The sequence below is a fragment of the Phymastichus coffea genome, unplaced genomic scaffold (genome assembly GCF_024137745.1).
Source record: "Phymastichus coffea isolate CEN01 unplaced genomic scaffold, Cenicafe_Pcof_1.1 PCOF00002, whole genome shotgun sequence".
In the NCBI taxonomy this organism is placed as follows: domain Eukaryota; kingdom Metazoa; phylum Arthropoda; class Insecta; order Hymenoptera; family Eulophidae; genus Phymastichus; species Phymastichus coffea.
In genome coordinates this window covers 7,795,968-7,812,581 of record NW_026706813.1, presented here as the reverse complement: position 1 = coordinate 7,812,581, position 16,614 = coordinate 7,795,968, and the positions used below count along the sequence as shown (strand labels likewise).

Genomic DNA, 16,614 nt, shown 5'->3' with positions numbered 1-16,614 from the left:
TTCTTTACGAAAGAGAAGTTCCATTAAACCAAGCGTCTTGCTGTATGCTTTATTATTCACAGTCACTTTATCGTTTTGGAAGGAAATTGGAGAATTGCCTATGACATATGTATTTTCATGTAAGCGAACTCCAAATGTCTTGTCTAAATTACTTTTCTGCTGAGGTTCATGCAATAGTCGAACATAGTTTCCTATAATCGAATCATCCAATAGCTGTTGCCTCTGTTCTGTAGTTACATTTGAACTACTTTTGTTCAAATTTATAGCAGTTGTATCAAGTGATGATTCATCATGATCATCATCATTATCATCAATAGAAATAGCAGACTCAAATGTAGTATCAAGCGGTTGTAATGTAGAATTTAATTCATTAGCAGTACTATTGAAATATCTAGATTTGTAGGGAGTGTCAGTTGCTACTTCTGACTTGAAAACATTATCGAACTCGATTTTCTTTTTCTTTTTCGATGGCTGTTCAGTAGTAGTAGCGTTACTTTTATCAGTAGTTGCCTCTACGAGTTTCTTTAATGGATCAACCATAGGTTTAAAAGTTTCATGCAATGTCTTTTCTAAATCAGCTTTACCACGTTTTATTAGTTGATACTTGCGTCTTATGGCATCACGAGCCATGGATAATTGCTCGAGCACCTTCTTTTCTCTTTCAAAGTCAGCCATGTTTACGCTTCTAATTTCTGAAGTTAAATTGTGACGAGAGCAGGCCGTTTGCCCGTCTCTCGTCCGCGTTTCTCCCTCCCCCACTCGGCTAAGCGTGGTGGCCAACGTTGGGCGCATTTAAGTATGCGCCTAACACTTGGTCTTTTGTTTCAGCGCTAAGGACGAGCCAGCGCAGCTGAGCGCAAGAAAAGTTGAAGAGCGCGGAGAGAGAGTGAGAGAAAGAGAGAGAGAGAAAGAGAGTATTAGGCCTATGCAGGGATTGGCAGGCGCGCAACGCGTGACCGATAAGCGACGCGTCGCGTGCCGCCTAACTAATAGGTCAAGGTAGGGAGAGGAGCGAGCGCCGCAGAGCGACTGCAAGATGCGCGCAAGAATTAGTGCGTGAGAGAGTCGCAGCCGAGCCTTACGAGAGTGAGGGAGTCTACGCTTAGGTCTTGCTAGAGTGCGGAAGTCCGAGCCCAGCAGAGAGAGCAGTTTGGGAAAGCCGGAAGGAAGGACGATTAATCCTACCGGCAACGGCTTTGCTAGCAACAACAGCCAGCCCACCTGCCAAGAGAGAGTCAACGCCACCGACGGAGACCTGGTCAGCGACAGCGGGTAGCGACGATCTGACCAGCGACGCCCGGTACGTCCTGCGGCAGCACATCGCCCAGGATTCGCGACGTTGCAAGGAACAAGAAAAAAGGTCAAGTCTTCCTTTTCTTCTTTCTCTCTACACTCTCTCTCTCTCTGTTGATGCGACGACCGGTGCGCGGTGAAAGAGATAGCCTGGCACTCACGTGCCGGCTATCTGAAGGTTCGCGCTAAGGTTAATTCGTAGTGATATAAGTTGCGACCGGTGAATTGTCCAGGCGCCCACGTGCCGGGCAATTTCCCGGTATTAGTCCGCGTAGTTTTAAGTAAGTTTGTAATAGGTTAAGTGAGCGATTTGGTATTAGTGAAATGCGAAATGTTCAGTTGCGATTATCTTAAGCAGTTTATTGTTCGATTTTTAGTTTGTTAGTCGGTAAATTTAGATTATGTTATGCGCGCGTTTGTTCAGTGTGAATAATTATTAATAATAATAGGTTGTAATTGAGATTTGATTCTTGTCTGTATATAATTTATTATCAACCTCCCCTCATTCTTCCCTCTCAATTGTCATGAGCGAAAGCGCCTCACTTACCCCGCAAAAGAATTGGTAACAAAGGATTAAGTTTTGTTACAAAATAATCTTCATCCACTCACTCATCTATATTTATAGCAAAAGAATCAAATCCCTTTCTATATCGTCCATGATTTATTGGTCTGTCTCTGTCGATAACCAAAAACCCATGATTATCGTCTCTCCAACATTTTAAACAAATTGCTTTAAACTTCTCAAAAGACATATCTGAGTTAACATGATCATTGTAAATGTGCTTAATATTCACGCCATCTTGTCGAAACAAAACAAGTAAATTCACATTATCTCGAATGAGATGCTTCGGAATGCGAGCGTACGATTGACAGAGATAGAAACTATCTACTTTTTTATGTCTACCCATACAGAAGAATGCTCTTACGTTATCTTGCTTCTCAGTGGCTATATCGTCAAAAATCATGATAGAATTTGGTCGTGTTTTATCTGGTGAAACAACTGTCTCATGCTCGCTGAAAGCATGATACTCTATATCATTAATAGGCTCTAATAAATCTTTCAAAAATGTATATTTAGGCTGATTAAGGGATTTTGAGTAGACATATACGTTTTCAAATCTAAGACCATTAGGATGAGTGATTAATGTTAATAACCCAATTAGTTTTTCCACAATTACTAGGTCCGCAGAAAACGGTACGGATACTATTAGGCAATAGTTCACCATGTCTTTTTTCTTGTTTTTCCGTCTCCACCACTCTATCGAAATTAATGACTTGAAGCTTAAGAGGTTGTTCTTGGAAATCCATGTTGTTTACTCATCATTGACACCTTAATGAATGAATAAGCAAGAATTTTTCAAAAAAAAAATATACTTTTTGAGATATTAGCAATTGTTTAAACAAAAAGTTAATAACTTTCGAAAAAAAATTTTTATTGTTTATTGTTGTAATTATTTCGAAAGTTCAAGGTATTATAAGTAATTTGGGAAAATTCCGATTCGGTATCTTTATTAGTTTTTTAGATTAAAGCTAAAGTACCTTTCGACCGTGAGTCCGCTGGAGCGCTACCGCAGCCTTACGCCGAGGCGTCTTCTTTTGATTAGGGCTACGCTTTCCGATATGTCGGGCCCTTGAATTTTATGATTGATTTCGATAGCAAAAATCCTCAGGAATACGTAGGAGCAAGAATTTTTCAAAAAAAAAATATACTTTTTGAGATATTAGCAATTGTTTAAACAAAAAGTTAATAACTTTCGAAAAAAAATTTTTATTGTTTATTGTTGTAATTATTTCGAAATTTTAAGGCATTATAAGTATTTTGAAAAAAATCCGACTTCGATATCTTTATTAGTTTTTAAAATATAGCTGTTTGAAAATTTTTTATCATTTTTCTTTAATTGTTAATAACTTTTGATATAATTAATGTATCGTCTCCAAAATTTGGGAAAAATCTCAGTTTTATGTGTACAACAATTGTGCCAAATTAAAAAAAATCCGTAACCTAAGGGTTACAAGTCAATCGAAATAGCCTAGAATTACCCATATATATATTTTAACGAAAATCTGAGATAGCCAAAAGGCTTCTTTTGACATACTCTATCATAGAAAAAATCGCCGAGAAGATCGGCTGACCCCCCTGCGCAGCCAATTTTAAAAAACTGCTGGAATCACCCATATATATATTCCATCAATTAATACAACAAATAAAATAGATTCTCAAGTTCTTTGTAATTTATCAATATTATGAATTTTCAAATGTTGCTGGTAGAAATGAGCTCATCAGTTAATGAAAATATTAAAATCCAGATAAAAAATACTAATAATGAAATTGCTCAATAAATATTGAAAGTAATTACAGCACGTTTTACAGTTACAATTTTTAACTTCGATCAATTATTGTAGCCTATAATTTTCCTATATGAATACTTGTTATATATTTCATGAGAAAATAACGATAAGAACCAGTTGATTTACATTATACATATAGGCTTATTATTTAAATATTATATAATAGATAATTACGTAGTATTATCTTGATCCTGTAGCTCATCAAAATCTTCATCTCTTGTATGTAAAGGTGGATTGATCATCTGTTCATTAGAAGGATCTTTGTTCATAACATTATTTTCTTCATTGGGCACAACGTTGCCATTTGAATCTTCTCTATTTTCATCAATAGTTAATTGATTTAATTTAGACGCCATTATAGGTGATTTCTGTAAAACAACGTTTAATTATTATATAATAATATTAGTATTGACAACTATTATTTTTTGAAGCAGATAAGAGTAGTTAATATACAATTCAATAAAAAAAAGGAATAAAAAAGACGATACATTTGCCAGATAATAATATATTGACAGTTAAATGTATTCAAGGAGTCAAATACATGCTCGTGAATTAACCTCACTAACCTTATAATTATTGAAATATAATTGATTACATACATGAAGATAAAAAAAAATACTCGAAACTTTATACAACAAAAAAAGTAATAAGAAAGACAATACTGCTAGTTAAAAGTATTCAAGAAGCCGAACACGTGCTCGTTTAATTGATTTTTTTCTCTAATAATTAATGAATTTATTTATAAGAAAAAGAAAAAGATTTTTAATATATTTGTAAATGTACTTACCATTTACTATATTGTAATTTTTCATTAACTAATAACAATTAACGATGCCACTGGATGGCACTATGGTAATCACTGCAGTCGAAATGACAAGGTTTTGTCACTACCACAAGCGGTGAGCCGAGTGACGAAATGCAACACGCACACACTACACAGACACGCATTTAACACTATGTCTCAGCCAATCACATCGCGTCTCTCAGCCAATCATATCACGAATAAACTGGCTTCACTCAACAGGCCATGACTTTTTATAGGAGGGATACGTATTATATGGTGTAATAATTATTATTTACAACATTTTTCAAGCTGAGTAATGATTCTTAATCTGTGAACGTTTAAAAGAAAAATAAGATTTTCTAAGACAATTATAAATAGGTTTCTTTCACGAAGATTTCATATATTATTATTGATAATATTATATAATAAGAACAACAAATTTATTGAATGGTATAAAAATCTTTAAAGAATATAACAAAAATCTTTTATAAATACGAGGGTGGTTCGATAAGCATTTAGCCTACAAAAGAAAAAGGAAAATTTTGGAAAAGTGGCGTTTTATTTTTCAACATAGTCTCCTTTTAGTTCGATATTCTTGGCCCAGCGATGCTCCAATTTCTTTAACCCATCTGAAAAACACGTTTCCTTGAGGTCTGAAAAGTAGGCTTCCGTGGCAGCGATTACCTCCTCATTCGACTAAAATTTCTGCCCGGCGAGTGACTTTTTCAAGTTTGGAAAGAAAAAGAAGTCGCACAGGGCTAAATCTGGAGAATACCGTGAATGGAGCAGCAGTTCGTAGCCTAATTCGACCAATTTGGCCATGGCGACGGCGGAGATGTGAGCCGGTGCGTTGTCATGGTGGAAGAGCACTTTTTTCTTCGCCAAATGGGGCCGTTTTTTCTGCAATTCGACGTCGAATCGGCCCAATAATTCGGCATAGTACAGCCCTGTGACCGTTAAAACTCTCCAGGTCGTCGACGTAGATCACACCTTGTAAATTTCAGAAAACGGTGGCCATCACCTTTCCGGCTGATGGGGCAGTCTTCGCCTTCTTCGGAGCACTTTCGTCTGGTAAAGTTCACTGTTTCGACTGTTCCTTGGTCTCTGGTGTATACCAGTGGATCCATGTTTCGTCGACTGTCACGAAACAACGCAGAAACTCCTTCGGATTGCGCTTAAACAGCGTCAGACATTGCTCTGAAGTTGTCTCACGGTTGCGCTTGTTGTCCGGAGTGAGCAAACGCGGCACCCATCGCGCCAACAGCTTTCTCATGCCCAAAATTTCATGTAGAACATGACCCACGCGGTCTTTTGAGATGCCTACGATCTTAGCTATCTCGCGCACCTTCAATCGTCGATCTGCCAATACGAGATCGTGAATTTTTGTCACGTTATCCTTCGTGGTAGCCGTTTTCGGAGCACCTGGACGTGGCTCTTCAAAAATCGACGTGCGACCACGATGAAACTCGTTAAACCAATTTTTGACGGTCGCCATGGAAGGAGAAAAGTCACCGTACACAGCATCCAAGCGCTTTTTGATTTCGCTGCGCGATTTCCCTTCCAAAAACAAGAATCGAATCACCGACCGATACTGCTCTTTTTCCATTTTTCAAAAATCAACGGACACACTTGCTTTCACACGCTATCAAAAATAAACTACAAGTCCGATCCGACTGAAATTTTGACAGTAACCATCGAGAAGGTTGTACTACGTGATAGAATATTTCTTTTGCGAAAATGGCGCCATCAGGCGGTGAGGCTAAGTACTTATCGGAACACCCTCATACATCAATTTTTCGAATTTGAATTGCCAAATACGTCGTAGTATTGTAATTTAAATCAAAATCATGAATTTATAATAATAATAATAATCATCATCAAAATAGTATTAGTAATAATAACATAAGTTTGGTTGTTATATTTATGTAAGGAAGTGTGCAGTTCAGGTTTGAATCCGCGCGGGAACGTCAGAAGTTCTCCTAAGGGACTGCGAGATCCCTTGACTCCGCTGCAATCCTCCGCACTCGCTATGTAGAAACCAAGTCGAAATTCGCGAGGAGAGAAGGCACAAGAAAACAGTGTGTTGAACAATTAGGTTTTATTTCTTAGGCACTAAGTACACGGAGGCTCTGATGCCACAGCTGTGGGCATAGTAACCAGACTGATCGCACAGAACTTATGTCGCGGCGATTCGCAGTTAGGCACTCTGCTCTGACTTGCGCTCCGGCAGACGGCTCCAAGCTGACTAACTGCTCTACTCTGCTCTCAGCACGAGCAATTACTTCCGAGGCCGCCGTAGTTGCTGGGCAGTGCTGCCAGGTGGCGGAACAGGTTGGCTGGCCGGTACGGGCGCTACATTTATACTTGCATCCAGTACATGGACAATTTATTGACTGATACTTATTTTTTAAGACTACAGTGAATTTTGATAAGTAATCATTGAAATACCTTTTAAGTTTGAAATATTTCTTAAATCATATTTATATAAAATTATGCAAAAAATTGATGTGAGGTTAATCGGACTGATTTTCATCCATTATCATATTGAAAGTAAATAATGTTAGCATTTATAATCATGCTACCGACGGTTTTCTTTTTTAAATGAGCGATTTTTGAGATGTCAATTAATACACTATACCATAGTATAAATAGCCACAAATCTTCAAAGAATTATGATAAAATATTTCATATTTAAATGTTGATAGATTTTCATGCATATCCTTTAAAAAACAGATCTCACAAACTAAAAAACACAATTATGAACTGTTTTTAACAATTTACATAATACCAGAATATATAGACAGTACTATAGAATAAGAAAATAGTTGAGAATACCTTTAAACATTCATATATTATAATGATTCATACCCGATTTATACTTATTTAGTAAACTTCAATACGTGAACAATGATATGATTTGCAGTTAAACCATGTATGCTATTACACTAATAGAAGAGGGTCTATAGAAAGAAGGCCATCAATCAACGGTAATATCCACGGGTCTGGAACTTTTTTTAACAAGGATGTTATCTGATTATGGCAATATAGACTTTCAAAAGTTACCATTAAGGCAGTGCTGCGATCAAATAGTGATGTGACTTTTTCCCGACTCACAAATTTCATTCATCGCTTTTTGACCATCTTAAAATCATCATATCTCGGTAAAAAAAGCACTTAGAAACATCTGTAGGATATTAAATTAAAGGCCTGAAACTCTACTTTCTCTTTGTCGAACTTATTTAAATCTGAAATGATAATAACTTATTCATAAGCTCGAAAAAACGCAGAAAAAGTGTTTTTGTGAAGTTTTTAGTAGTTGAAAAAGTAAAATCTCGGTTAATAAATTTTTTTTCTGTTCAAAATGACTGCCAGACACAGTATTTTTACTCAGATGAATGGATGAAATGAGTCGGACGTCCCTGAAATATTTATATGGAAAGAGCAGAACATAAAAGTGAAAAAATTTTTTTTTTAATTGAAAAAAACGTTTTTTTGGAAATTGGAACGGGTTTATAATCTTTTCTATCAAATTTTGTTGTTTGGTTCGTAGTTTTAAAATATTATTAATCGATCTCAAGGGTGGGAGCTGATATTTAAGCACTTTGGGAAATAGCTGTCACTCTATTGTATATATGTATATATATTGTAACGGGGTGTATTTCCGTATTAATTTCTTTGTCTTGCCTAACGCGCAGTCATACCGGAATGCGCGCAACGAGATCGAAATAATCAATTTTTGTTAACTAATCGAGGAGTGGAGAAAAGCAGGTATCAGTTAACCAACTTACTAATAGCAAAAGAACAGTAAATTAATGTTTCAATCATATACAAACTAGTTTATTCACTATATAATCTAGACGAATTTGGCCCGCGCATTTACGCTTATTCGATGTGTGCGACAATCTTACGCGCCGCCATTTCGTTTACAGTCACTCGTTCGAATTATTCGCCCTGCATGCTCGCTCGCTACAGATTTCCTTACGTTCGCAGACGTGACGGGAGCGCTAAAATATTACGCGCGGTCGTTCAGCAAAAATCATAACGCGAAGCTGGTCAGCTTACCTTATACGATTAGTCGCGCTGTCAGGGAGAGCAATTCAGTGTTGCCTCTTAACACATGGCTCAGGTTGCCGCTTTTCTACCACGAAAACGAGGCCTCTTCGATCGTCCTGCTGCTTTCGTCGGATCGGCTCGTTGAATTCGCCGCCGGCCTATGATGACGGATTCGCTGGGTTGACACGATAGCAACAACAAGAAACTATTGGCAGTCTAGTATTCGCGCACCTTGATACAACTGCCGCATACACAAGCTCTGCTATCGGTGCTAGAGGTACTTCTCGAACAAACGCTGGTAACGATTCTGGCGTTAATCCCCGACAACGCGCGTTGATAGCGAAGCCAGTGGTACACCTCGACTCCTGCACGCTGTTACCGGTGTCAAAGGCGCTCTCCCACTAGTCCTTTTCTCTCCGCGCGCATCCCTTCCCATTTCGGACGGAGTTCCCGTTTTCAACTTCCCTCGGTTGGTAGGTGCTGCCCTCGCAGGCAGTCACACGATCGTGACGGTAGCGCAAACCGGACGTTTACTGTCACAGTATGTATATATATAGTTTTTAGATTTGTTATTTAATAAATTTTTGCGTAAACAACTGACTTATAGCTTATGTTTTGTATATTCCATGTCATTTCACATCGAGGCTTGCCACGTACCAATCTGACTCACCGTCACCATTGTGCTGATAACGATTCATCCGACTCCTCATGGAGCTCTAAGATAAGCCAGACACATTGCCTTATTGTGAGCTACTTACTACTTTTATCCATATTTAAAGATAACATAAAATCACATATTGACTTCTACCACCAATTAAAAATACATTACTTTCTATTCCTAACTCACCTTGTGGTAGCGTATTCTCGTAAACCTGTATGTAAGTGCATAGGATTAAAGGTACCAATACAACCTCTTAGGCGCATATCTTTTCCAATTTTCCAAGTCACGAATAAAGGGCTGGAAATAAAAACATGAAAATTATTGTAACTACAAGATTAGTTTTATAAAGATATTCATTGTAACTTCTGTTTAATTAGCACAACTTCGATTGAGATTTGTTTTAAATATGGCTAATCAATATTCCTGAAATTATTACATGAAATTTACTTTCCTATTCAATAATAGATTAATCCAGTAATTTATAAAATAACCATTAAAAATTTTCAATCATTACATTTTTGTTTGCCTGTTATAACGACTAATGTTCCACCTTACGTTTTATAACACTTATAAATAGTGTCACTGAGAAAAGTTAAAAATTCATATTTATAAAATTTTTCATAAATATATATTTAAAAAAATAACAATCAATTATTCAACTGTAATAATTATCTTGAATCGTTCTGTAAATTTTTCATATAGTCGACGTGAATGATAGATTTGCAAAAGAAGTGTATCCCAAAACATTTATCCATTTTAGAAATTTAAAAATGGTAGCTAAATAAAGAATTATACGAAAACTTCGATTTCATAGAAACTTTGAAATATTTTTTAGCATCAAATTTTATGAGATACCTATTTTTAAATATGAGAAAGTTAAGGGTTATAATTTTATAAATCATGCTAAAAAAATTGTTCTAATATGTATTGTAACGGCGTGAATGCTCCGTCTTTTTATTTCGATTATTTATTCGCACAATTGTATCGAAGAGCGCGCGGTGTTATCGAAACGTTCAAATTCATGAATCGGAGAGCAGGAGGGAACGGGGGTCAGTCAACCAACTTGCTACTAGTGAGAAATAATAACAGCGAAATTATAATCAGTATCACATGCGAATTAGTTTATTTACCTCTTCTCTACAGTATACTTGGCCCGCGTGTTTATGTTTACAAAGCGTGCGCGCGCGTCAATAACATGCAGCGTCGGAGCGATCGCCGCTCTTTGTTCGCCGGGTTAGTACATTAGTCCAGGAAAAATAGGATTTGAGGCGGTTTTTCATTTCGTCAAGACGATTATTTTTTGACAGGTAGTTTGAACGGCGTACATTAAGATAACAACTATCCATAGTCTGAGAAAGTTGCGGCACATTGTTAAAATGTCCATAAACTAATAAATTTTGTGACTTTTTTCGTTCTTTTCTTTATAACTTTGTTCCGTTAACATTTACAACAAAATAGTTCAACACTTTTTTGTTCGTGAATAAATTACCTACAAAAACATAGTTTGCAAGTCAAAAAATATCCATCAGGTAAAAAGTTATTAACTATTAACTTTTGTATTTTGAAAATATTATAAACAATTTTTTTTAGCGTTGTTATAAACATTGTGTCACCGCTTCTCGTTGAATGGTGTCTTTTCGTTATGAGATGATGTGTACGAAATCGCGAATCAGTAAGTTTAATAGTTTACGAGTTATCGTCTTATAAACAAATTACATACTCGTTTATTTTTCGAAGCCCAATTGTTATCCACTAATGAAAAAAAAATTTACGTTATGTCTTTCAATGCCCTCTATCGATTTCCAAAATGATTTATCAAAAAAAATCAAAATTGCGATCGTGGGAGCAAAAAAACAAAAGCGACCTTAATTGCAAAATAGATTAATAACATTTTCAGTAACTTTTTTGTAATAATTATTTCGGGTTTGGATAGCAATTCAAATAAACTTCAATTTAAAACAACGATGGCACAGATCCGTTGATAAACAAAAAAGTTACAGGCCGGCAAAGTTTTTGGCTTATTGTTCAATAATTTATGCCACTAGTGGAAAAAAAAAAATATCGCCATTGGCGGAATACCTCTAGTTTTTAGGGATGAAAATTTCAAGTCTATGGAAAAAAGGTAAACGGCTTAAAAAAATTTGGGAAAATCAGCCCTCGGCAATAATATTCACGATCTATCGCGCGGCGGCGGAGTGGGGGAAGCCGACGAATACTCGACAGAAAAATTGAGTCTGACCCACAAAATCAGCAGCGCAATAAAATCGCTATTTTCTCGTTAACTATTCAACATATTTTCATCATTTTTTTTTAATTTGATACCCCGCGAAGAGAGAAATCTATTCCCGCTATATAAAATAAGCAAAAGTTATAAACAATGGAATAAAATTTATTTATAAAAAAATGTCATTTTTTTTTCTTCATTATTATTAACAGGAATGAATTATTATTATATAGGTAAGTAAAATTAAGCATTTTAACATTTTATTTTCAACATTTTATTGAAAAAACAAATAATCAATATAATTTACAAATAATCAATACAATTTTTTTCGGTGTAGTATACGCTCGCTTATTATAAATTTGACATTTATACGTCCGCTTATTATAAATTCTAAATATACACGCTCACTTATTAAATATTAGAAATTTATACTCTCGATTACTGTAAAATCAATTTTTTTTCTTTTTTTTCGAAGGAGGGCTGTCAGATTCGCTGATTTCATCTAACTCGCTTTCAGACTGATAATCAATGTTATCTTAATCAGCAATTGGTGGGAGATAATGCGCTGTATTATACTTCATGCTATCAATATCTTGAACGCATTAGCTAAAAATTTACTTGTAGAATATTTTTGTAATAGCAAAGCGAGTGAGACCGAACGAGAGCGAATGAAAAAAATTGAAGAAGCGTCTTTAATATGCGTTCAAGATAAATTTTTGATAAATCATTTTGGAAATCGATAGAGGGCATTGAAAGACATAACGTAAATTTTTTTTTTATTAGTGGATAACAATTGGGCTTCGAAAAATAAACGAGTATGTAATTTGTTTATAAGACGATAACTCGTTAACTATTAAACTTACAGATTCGCGATTCCGTACACATCATCTCATAACAAAAAGACACCATTCAACGAGAAGCGGTGGCACAATGTTTATAACAACGCTAAAAAAAATTGTTTATAATATTTTCAAAATACAAAAGTTAATAGTTAATAACTTTTTACCTGATGGATATTTTTTGACTTGCAACCTATGGTTTTGTAGGTAATTTATTCACGAACAAAAAAGTGTTGAACTATTTTGTTGTAAATGTTAACGGAACAAAGTTATAAAGAAAAGAACGAAAAAAGTCACAAAATTTATTAGTTTATGGACATTTTAACAATGTGCCGCAACTTTCTTAGACTATGGATAGTTGTTATCTTAATGATAACGACGTTTACACTACCTGTCAAAAAATAATCGTCCTGCCGAAATGAAAAACCGCGAAACGGCCTTTTCCGGCCTATTTTTCCTGGACTAACATGCACGCTATCGATTCTTACAAAGTGTGAGGGATTAGCAATTAGTTCCGCGCAGTTGTGAGAAAATAAAACAAAGTCGCGATATAAAGCTGGCCAGCTTACCTTCGTATCAGTCGCACTACTAGCAAGGGGAAGGGAGACGAGTTCGTTATCAGTCCTTCACAGGAACAGTCTGCTCTCGGTTTCGCCCTCGATGGCGAAACTCTGCACTCATGCTCACTCACTCACACACGCTACCACAGCGACGAAAACAGTTTTCTCGAGCTCGGAGGTGTCACTTCCACGCAACGTCCTGGAAATTCGGCTGGCTCACTTCCTATCTCTCTGGAAAGCTTTGGCGAAAACTCTCACTTTTCTTAACAGCGGCTGCATGCTCGAATAATTTATCCTCGACTGGTTCATTTATATTCGCACGCGTTCCGTCCCGTCTCGTACCAAATTCCCTTATGCCATTTTCCCCAACCAGTAGGTGCTGCCCTCGCAGGCAGACGCATGGTCGAGGCGATAGCGCTAACTAGACGTTTACCGTCACAGCCCCCTTCCAGTCTGGACTTATGGGATCCTTGACGATAGAATCGTTAGCGCCATTCCTTTCGAGGCTAGGAGGGTAAAGGTCAATTAAAAAGGTTATGCTCTACGTCTTTTATACTTTATTATGGATAATCTGGGATCGACCCTGCCCACGGGGGCAGGGACCTTTCACCAGGAGGGTCACCGGGTTACTTCCCGGCCTTCGTCGTCCAGCTTGAGGCATCCGCGTCCCTCCCAGCTCAGCCTCTCGTTGATTAGGTCGGGGTGCTGCTAGACGCGAGGACAACGGTCTGTGCGGGTCACCCTGGGGTAGTGACATACGTTGCACCTCTCCCACTGGGCGTGGCATAAGGTGCCCCAAGGGAGGCCTCGTTTCCTGGGGGTCAGCGGTAACCCGTCGCGCCGATTCGGGGCGGACCTCAACGGTCTTTCGACCGTGGGGTCCTCACCCGTGGACCCCACCACAAGGTTGATGTGGATGTGTGGGTCCAGTTGCTTGACCCCCGTTGCTGCCATTAACGTTTACCACCAGGTTCACCCCGCACGTCCGCTGGTCCGACCCCTGGATCTGATGGTCACACTTCGGTGGATGGAGGCTGGGCGGTGACATCTAGTGCGCCACCAACCGAGCCCTCGAGGGCCTGGCGGTGACGGCGTCGCACCTCTTTAAGGGCCTGCGCGAACCAGCGCCGGCGGGACACCACCTTGCTCCAATGTTCGAGGTCGTTGGGGCGGTGTCCCGCAGCCGTATACGCATCGAATTTCGCGTATACGGCCCGTTGGAGAGCGTTGAAGGTGGTCCAGCCTTGCTCGACCTCCCTCAAGCTCTCCACTATTTCTTCCCAGGTTCGTTACCAGGCGAGAATGCCTGGCTGCTGAACCTGGGACGTCAGGTCGCGCTGATGGGGGCGCCCTCTGTTTGGGTACCCGCTGATCTTTTTGGGGGCCTCATCGGGATGGCTCCCGCTGAGAGTCCGGGTAGCAGCGTGGCCTCCTTGCGCGCGATACCCGGTGTTGACGACGGGCTGGCGGTGGTCTCTTCATCTATCAGCTCCTCTATCAGCACGGATGACGAGCTCTCATGAGCTCGCACCCGTGCTCGTTCCTCTTCCTTCCTCTTTTCGCTGAGGAGGTGCAGAGCAACGTGGACCACCCTCTCGATGGCGGGGCTCAAGTCCAACCCAATGAAGGCGGCCGCCGCCCGCTCAATTTGCTTGAGCGAGATCTTCATCCTGTAACAGTTTTACGCATCAATACCGATGACCCTTTCCACGGGTATCGAAGGTGGGCGCCTGTTCGGTTGCCCAGGGCCTTCGTCGCTGAGATCGAAGGTGGGGTCCTTTGCGTCGGTCTCCGAGGTCCTTCGGGAGGGAAGATATGTGGATTTTGTCGATACGATGAGGTTCGGGTGGTTAGCCCGTTCTTGCGAGGTCTTCCTCGTGGGCGCTTTACCGCATTATTTGACGAGGTTATTATCACGGTCTTATCGAGGGGGTTAGAAGGGGCGTGACGAGGGTGCTCGTCGTGAGGCATCCTCCTGTCCATAGTAGGGTTTGAGGTCTTTGGCGTGAACTAATTCCATGACCTCTTCCTGCTGGTTGGCAAGGCGGTACGAGTTGACTCCGAGTACTTATGTGACTATGAAGGGACCCACGAATTTTGTCGCTAGCTTTGCTAAAATACCCTGCATCTCACTTGATAGTACGCGATTTCTTTTCCATATCCAGTCTTCAGAGTTCTGTTAACTTTTTCGGTAGGGTTAGCCTGTGGGGTATAGGTCGGCGTGAAGATCCGGTTTATCCCTTGGTCTCTCAGATATCCGTCTACAAGCTGGTTACGGAATTCGGCGCCATTATCGGACAGGAAGACCTTAGGTGCGCCGAAGCGCAGGATCACTCGTTCCCGGAGTTCCTTCTCGATCGTCTTACCATTGGCACTACGTATAGGTATGCACGACCCATCGCGTGTATAAGTCGATGAACACTAATACGTATTCGTGCCTTCGAGGGCTCCTTGGAAAGGGTCCGGCAATGTCGCCCGCCACCACTTGCCAAGGTGTGAACAACATCCGATCCCTCATGAGTCCGCGCGGCAGTCGTTGTTCGACCTTACACTGCTGACAAACCTGACATTTTTGGACGTAACCTTTGACGTCCGCGTACAAATGTCCAGCGGTCTCAATGTCATGGTTCTCGAGCAGGACTGCCTTTCGGTCTTCCGGTGGCACGATAAGCTTCCAAGTGTCCTCGTACCCGTATTCGTCTTGGAAGTCACCACTTGGCTTTTGGTGATACATCACTTTGCCAACTATTTTCCAGTCCAGTTAGTCTTCTGGGTTGTCCTTTACGTGTCGAAATTGTTCCGAGTACCAAGCTTTGTTCCCTCTCTTCGGCTGGTCCATTGCACTAACCTCAGCCTTCGCGGGCTCAAAAGCGCGCGATAACGCGTCGGGCAGTACGTTGTCGACCCCCTTTCGATACTCTATCTCGAAAGTATGGCCTTGGAGTTACAAAGCCCATCGGGCTAGACGTCCTATTGGGTTCTTCAGATTGTACAACCATTTCAGACTGTTATGGTCCGTTACTAGCTTGAATCGGTATGCCTCTATATACGGGCGGAACTTCTGTATAGCTCATATGACCGCCAAGCATTCGCGCTCCGTGGCAGAGTAATTTTGCTCCACCGGGTTAAGGACACTACTAGCGTACTCGATGATTCGATCTTCGTCTCTTACTCTTTGAATTATCTATTTCCAACACGTACTACCCGTCGGGTTCCGGTAACCCGAGATACGGTGCGGGTATCAGGAGTGCCTTAAGTTTGGCGAAGGCTTGTTCTTGGTCTGATCCCCACACGTATTCGCATTTTTTCCTCGTTAATTTCGTTAACGGTTGAGCGTGCGTGGCGAAGTCGTTCAAGAATCGGCGGTACCATGAAGCAACCCCCAGGAAAGTACGCAGCTGTCGCACGTTTCCTGGTCGGGGGTACTCAACGACAGAGCACACCTTTTCAGGGTCGGGCTTGATACCCTCGTGGTTAATCAACAAACCCAGATATTTGGCTTCCGGCTTGCAGAAGATTCTCTTCTCTCGATTAATCGAGAGTCCGGCTCGACATAACCTATCCAATACGGTTTTAAGATGATGTAGATGATCTTCGAATTTGGACGATAATACGATGATATCATCCAAATAGGAGAAGGCGAAATCGCCTAGCTCAGGTCCGATCACGCTATCTATTAACCGTTGGAAGGTGGCGCCGGCGTACGAGAGATCGAATGGTAATCGTACGAACTGGAAATGCCCCAATCCGGGTACGGTAAAGGCAGTGATAGGTCGAGATTCGGACGTGAGCGGTATTTGGCGATACGCGCTACTGAGGTAGAGTGCGGAGATATAGCGTGCGTTTCGTAA

At 40.0% G+C, this 16,614-nt stretch overlaps 1 protein-coding gene across 2 annotated transcripts in view; it reads right to left on the bottom strand.

The window, feature by feature from the left end:
* Positions 1-16,614, bottom strand: part of LOC131663355 (nuclear protein AMMECR1) — a 274,431-nt gene that overhangs the window by 159,810 nt on the left and 98,007 nt on the right. For both annotated transcript variants that reach the window (XM_058933720.1, XM_058933722.1), the window contains one exon: positions 9,327-9,437. In XM_058933720.1, the coding sequence (XP_058789703.1) occupies positions 9,327-9,437 (111 nt within the window). The remainder of the gene's footprint in view (positions 1-9,326; positions 9,438-16,614) is intronic.